Source organism: Merops nubicus, unplaced genomic scaffold (genome assembly GCF_000691845.1).
Source record: "Merops nubicus isolate BGI_N331 unplaced genomic scaffold, ASM69184v1 scaffold14324, whole genome shotgun sequence".
In the NCBI taxonomy this organism is placed as follows: domain Eukaryota; kingdom Metazoa; phylum Chordata; class Aves; order Coraciiformes; family Meropidae; genus Merops; species Merops nubicus.
In genome coordinates this window covers 10,528-16,854 of record NW_008602368.1, presented here as the reverse complement: position 1 = coordinate 16,854, position 6,327 = coordinate 10,528, and the positions used below count along the sequence as shown (strand labels likewise).

At 45.5% G+C, this 6,327-nt stretch overlaps 1 protein-coding gene across 1 annotated transcript in view; it reads right to left on the bottom strand.

Moving 5' to 3' along the window:
- KPNA6 (karyopherin alpha 6 (importin alpha 7)) overlaps nt 1-6,023 on the bottom strand; it is a 9,449-nt gene extending 3,426 nt beyond the window's left edge. The window contains exons 1-8 of the mRNA XM_008938343.1: nt 5,895-6,023; nt 5,011-5,106; nt 4,618-4,717; nt 4,304-4,398; nt 3,319-3,450; nt 3,004-3,092; nt 1,920-2,019; nt 778-941 (exon numbers count right to left, since the gene is read on the bottom strand). Of these exons, the coding sequence (XP_008936591.1) occupies nt 778-941; nt 1,920-2,019; nt 3,004-3,092; nt 3,319-3,450; nt 4,304-4,398; nt 4,618-4,717; nt 5,011-5,106; nt 5,895-6,023 (905 nt within the window). The remainder of the gene's footprint in view (nt 1-777; nt 942-1,919; nt 2,020-3,003; nt 3,093-3,318; nt 3,451-4,303; nt 4,399-4,617; nt 4,718-5,010; nt 5,107-5,894) is intronic.
- Nucleotides 6,024-6,327: the final 304 nt, after the last annotated feature.

Here is a 6,327-nt window from a genome sequence, read left to right as displayed (position 1 = left end):
ACCCCTGCAGGGTCAGCAGATTCTCTCCCCAGTATCTCACCTGCATTGTTTACTGAGAATTCCATCCCCTAGCACACAGAAGCATCAAGTTGACCACGTTGCCACGAGATAAGCAGAGACTGAAGAAGAAGTTGCAATGGAGTTTTCATCCTTTACAGCCTAACTCCATCATCTTCAGCTTAATCAGACCTCACCTTTTATATCACCTTCCTGAACACAGACATTGTTATCCCAGTGAGGACACCCAGAATTCTTCAGAATTTTGGAAGCAAGTATCTCACAGTTCTACCAATTATGGAGTATTAAAAAGAGGCTCATTCAAACTGCAAACAGCAAATGCTTTTGTCCATAGAGGTATCAGAGAAAGCTGAGCTGACTTTTGCTACACTATTCTTTTCATCTGTGATTTGCTGAGTAACTAGGCCTCTGTAAGGGTATTGGAAGCTCAAGAGCACAAGACATTCTGCAGTCTGCTCTCCTTTCACAGACTAGAAGTGTCAGTTCCATCTCTCTGTAGCAAGTTCTTCCTAACACACAGTACTAAACAGCATTCCAGCACTAGAAAACACTCAGCTCCTCACAAAAAAAGCAAAGCCACTAAACTACAGCTCTCAACCTGCTCCACACCCTCCTACACCACTGCTCCAAAGCCAGCTGAGGTGCCCACTACCTGATGTTGTGGCACCAGTGGTGGGAAGAGTGTCACACTCTCAGTGACACGCTCAGTCACACTCTTCCCAGTGCCACTGGGCTGAGGCAGCCAGACCAGATACTCACATCAACAGCTCCACCAGTCGCCGGCACACTCCCGAGTCAATAACTGCTTGAATCTTCTCATTGGGACCATCTGATAAGTAGGAAAGAGCCCAGCACGCATCTGCCAGCAGGTCAGAGTCACTGTTGAACAGCAATCTGGACAACACTGGCAGGCAGGGAGACACCTACAACAAGAGCCACCAGCCCAGGTTAGTCACGTTCTGCCCAGGACCACATCTGCTCGCAAGCACCGTGTGGCTGTGCTGGCTGCCAAGATAACAAGCCTTGGATGTCCACAGTTTCCTTCCCCAAAGCCAGCAGCTTCCTTGCTGGTTCACATACCTCATAATCACAGTGTCTGAAGCTCCCTCAGCAGCTTTATTGCTAAACTGAAATTACATCTCTTCGTCTTGGGCTAAGTCTAGACTCCTGAGACAAGTGCTGCTGAGCATGCTACCGTTTGGAAGCTCCTTATGTGTCTTATGTAAGAGCACTGCTCCATTTCTTACTCTTAATAACCCTAAATAGCTCAGGATTCAGAGCAGCAGCCATCAACTGTTATACCTCTGAATACTTCAATCGTTTACAAGTGGTTTTACATTCACACTCAATTCAGATTTCATCCCTCGGGCTTGTCAGCTTTGACACACAAGCTTTCATTTTAAAAAAGTGAAACACATAGATCTTAAACCATATTTGTTCCCCCACAGAAGGCTGAGATACCCAAAAGACCAGCAGATCCTTTTGTCAGTACCAGTAGCCCACCAGTATAGAGGAAAAAAAAGCTCCCCCAGCAACACAGGAGCTTTGTTTCCCAGTATTTAGGTCTTAGCATCAAGTTTTCAGTCACATTTTGAGTGAAGGCTCAAAATTCCAGAGTCCATAACCAAAGTGTTTACAGAAGCCCACAGCACAGAGTACCTTGCTGGGAAGCCTGGGCTCATCTATTGCTTGAGGGGTCCAGCTGCCAACAGAGCTGGGCAGAAAGGTTGGCAGAAAATTAAACAGGCACTCAACATCTGCTTTTTTTTTAGCAGGAAGAACCTCACCCTGTTCCCTCCTGGAACGACTTGCACAAGTCCAACAGCCAAAAATAACTTAGACAAGCATCCTCATTGGGTGTCTCCCCATCACCTGCCTGCCAACAAGGCATTTATTCTCACCTTATCAAATTCAGGTGGTGGACTCTTTCCTCTGCACAAGTTTGACAGGGCCCAAACAGCATTTCGTGTCATTGTCAGCCTGGTGGACTTCGTAAGGAGCCTAAAGAGACAATTACCATCAATTATAATCCTTCATGTGGAAGCCAGCAAAGAAATCAAAAGAAGATAAACCAGTCTGATATTAAGGAAGTCAAACCACTATTCCACTTGCTGTAGCTCCAGCCGTGCTGCTTGTCACGTGAGCCTCTCAATAAGCAAGGAGAGGAATGACACTCAACTATTTCTTAGGATAAACAGCTATTACTCCTAACAATGTCAAGTGACACAGGTCAGGAAGGCAAGTGCCAAATGAGACAAGTGGCAAAAGGAAGGGCAAGTTAGTCAAAGAGAGTTCCAAGTTCAGATTCAGCCCAGGCAGACACTCACACCCCTATCTGAGGTCGGATGGTCCTCACTGGAGACCAGCTGACACAAAGTCCTGCCTCTCAACTCTAACAAGGACAACAAGTCCTGTGGGCTGAGGACTCCACTCAGCAATCCCTGCTGACAGGTGGCTGACAGAAGCAGCAGCATAACAAGCCAAGTCTCCTGTGACAAAGCATCAGTTTGGCAGGGACAGGGTAAAGCAAAGCTGAACTCTCTCAGGGTGGTGAGAGCACACGCCTGGCAGGCAGATCTGACTCTGCCAGGTGCACACCACGCTTCAGAGGCAAGGGTGGTGTCCAGAGACCTGCTCCCTGTCCTCAGGCCTAGAGGAGCCCACTCAGAGAAGCCCCTGACATCACAGCACAAGCACAGCGAGCAGGCATCTGGAGGAACACAGTGACAGAGCAGAGCCCTGGGGCTTCAGACAGACAAGCACACTGCAACAGCAGCCACTGCAGATCCAGAGCAGGGGAAAGCTTTGTGAGAAGGCATGTTATCTACCAAGTCCCACTCTGTCAGATACTGCTTTATCTGGTACCAATGGTTTGATTCCCAGTGAACATCACCACGCATGGCTGGGGAATCTCTTCTCCCAGCTCAGCTCTGCAGTGCAAGGGGACTTCAAGAAGAGTATTGGCAAGTATTCATGGCTACTCACATTAATAAGGGAGGAAGAATAGCGCAGTTAAGGACATAATCTCTACACACAGAGCTGTCTCCAGCAATGTTCCCCAATGCCCAGACAGCCTGAAAGGAAACAGCAACAGTTTTAGCATCCATGGCAGTTTCTGAACAGAGGAAGAAAAGAGTAGTGTGCTAGGAAAGCATTTTCCCATCATTTCAGGCAAACAATACTTCACTCTGTGTCTGAAGGCAGTTGTCAGACTGGTCACTCATTTTAAACACTGTGTTTTAACCCTGTGCAATTTGCTGTGGTTCTCCCCCCAACCCCACAGTAAGACGTGACCCTTACCTGTTCTTGAACATCCTCAAAGTCAGAGTTTAAGAGCTCTATAAATATAGGAACTGCCCCAGCCTCAATCACTATTTTTGTTTGTTGGGAAGTTCCTGATGCAATATTCGTCAGTGCCCACGCTGCTTCAAACTGAAACATGCAAATAAACAACAAAAGCATGCATAAAAATTCTGATTTAGCACAATGTCTGCCATTAAATTTTGGCTGTGTCTTTCCACTTCTACTAAAAAGACTGTGAGAGAAAAAGCACATAGCAGAACACCCCAATACTCAAAGGATTTCATTTTCTTGAGTGATATCTAGCCCACCCTCTCACCTGGCAAACACAAAGATGCCTTAAGTGAAGCTAACCAGCAAGCTCCCTGCTTTTGCTACTCATTCTCTGGTTTAAAAACCAGGTTTCCATGCAGTTCTTGAAAGTGAGCCCCTGTGACACAGGGCCCTCAGACAGAAGGCAGGAAGAGAGATGAAAGCAGTCATCAACTTGGATCCAACGCCATGTATGGAAGAATCTTTAACCCTTACAAAGTAACTGGAGTTATTACCAAGCTGGAAGGAATCTCAGGAAGCCATCTGGTCCATCCCTCTGCCCCACGGCAGGATCAGCACTACCCAAAGCAATTCTAAAACTCTCAGCCTGTACTTTAGAGCCTCCAATAATGGATTTTTTTCTTCACACAATTTCCCCTACATATTTATTCTGTGCCTCTACTAGCTCCTAATAGACACAGGAAGGCCAAATTCTCTTCTGCTCCAGCTGAACTGTTAATTTTTGCTACTGTTCTTCCAGCAATTTAATTTAGAACAATTTGTCATTCCCTTTTTTTGCCTAAACATTACAAGCTACCTTTGTCTTCTCCTACACATGATACAACCTGCATCTTTTGGGTTCAAGACATGACTTTTCTCAAATAGCAGCTGCTAAGCTGTGACAGTTAAACAGCCACATGCCACAAAGAATTCATAGCACAATCTCCTTTACCTGTAGTGTGCAATTTTCACTCCTTTTCAGGAATTCAACAAATCTGTCCACAACTCCGTGAGTGTTTATCACTTCATCTATGGGAGGATTTGGCTCTGAAATAGCAAGGCAGTGTCAGAACAGCACAGAGATCTAGTGGAGGGGGATAACATGCAGGAAGTGTTACTTGAGTTGTTAACTGAACAACCTTGGGTTGTATTGAACCCACAGGACAACTCTCCAGAGTGACTTTCTGAACAATTCAAACAACAGTAAACAATTAACAAAAGAAAGGCTCTGTCAGACCCTACAGGAGGGATGTGAGGAGTTTTTACCTTTAGAGAGTAACTTCCTGAACTTCTGAGTGGTTGCTAGCTGTAGATCAGGGTCATCAGAGAAAAGCATCTCTACCATCTCTCTTGTGATCACTCCCTCCTGCAAAGATCCAAAAGAGACAGAACAATGGGTCCATTTCACACTAAGATCATTTAAGGCATCAGTCATGACAGCCTGTCACAATTTTGTGCTTAGCTAGTAACCCAAAGATTCACAGTTTGAGATTACAGCACACTATTTACTTCCTGCTAGACCTCTCCAGTTCACTGTAGTGATGTTTCTCACTTTTGAGAATGTTGCCAAACAAAACCATTGAAGTTTGTCAGCTCTACACAGCCCACAGCATTAAATCCATCTAGAAGGCACGACTGCACCAAGGAAAAGCACCTTACCCCACACGTTGTGGAGCTAACATAGGAGTCCACAAGGAGATTATCAAACATGGAGGCATCTTCATTGATCAACTCCACATTTCTTCTTTTAAAGAGCTGGAAGGGAACAAAATGCAGGAGTCATTATTAGAAAGCAACAATGAGCACTCTTTGTAACTAGACATTCCTGTTCCTCAGGCCAGCTACCAGCAGCCAGACTGAACACAGCCTGGATAGAGAAGCAGTCATTGGTAACAGCTCTGTGCTCTGCAGACAGAGTTTGGCTTTCAAACCTCAACAATGAAACGTGCTAAGTCTTGCCCTCAGATATTCAAATGCCCAGATCACTGAGGCACTGGTACTGGCAAGAGTAGAATTTGACCTAACAAGTTTGGGAAAGGGGAGAAGGCAGCTCGTGGATGGTGCACTAGCAGAGCAAACATTCAGTCTGAGCTGCACATATCACCTGAGAGGATCACTTCTTACTTCCACAGACCTCCAAGGCAGAAAAACCACCCAGCTCAGAACTAAGAAACACACGCAGCTCATACATTCACCAGCTCTTCCTGCTTCTTGAGGAAATAACCTCATAAAATAAAACAACCAAAAAAAAAACCAACCAAAAAACAAAAAACAAACACTTTTAAAACACTTTTAAAAGCAAGGATCTGTGAACAAACACCTCCAGTACCCCAAGGACAAAGTGCTTGGGGAGCTCCTGATGCGAGCTACGCTCTGTACCAGGTACAAAGACAAAGAGAGAAGCAAGATCTTGGTTAGAAGAGGAAAAAATAAGAGGACTGCCAACGAACCTTAGTGCACAGATCCTTGAAGATTCCAGTTTGGCAGCAGCACAATCTTGGTTGTGTTAAGGCTGTACACAAGCTAGTCAAGGTGACAGTTACCTGTTGCTCTCGCTTCTGTTTGCGCAGCTGAATCCCTTCCTCTTCTCTCCTCCGACGCATTTCCTCAGGATTTAGGGCTTTGTTCTTGTAGCTCTTCATTCTGTAGTTATCCTTTGCAGGACTCGCCATGGTTTCTAGCAAGAGGAAAAGAAATCTGCCTCAGATTTCTTGTCCCACCCTGCTCCTTCCCCCACATGTCCCTTCTGACAAGGAAGGTCACGCACAGGAAGAAGCTGGGAAGAGCCAGGTTAGACAGATTTAATTGCAACAGTTGATCTCAAACACTAAAGTAGAAGCTAGAATGTGATCTGACCATAGTTCATATGATAAGCTGTTAGAGCAAGAGTGTTAAGGAGTTTCTAGGAAGCATAAGAAGAAATTCACAGTTCCAGATGGAAACTGGGCCCAGCTTCACCATCTCAAGCACATCACC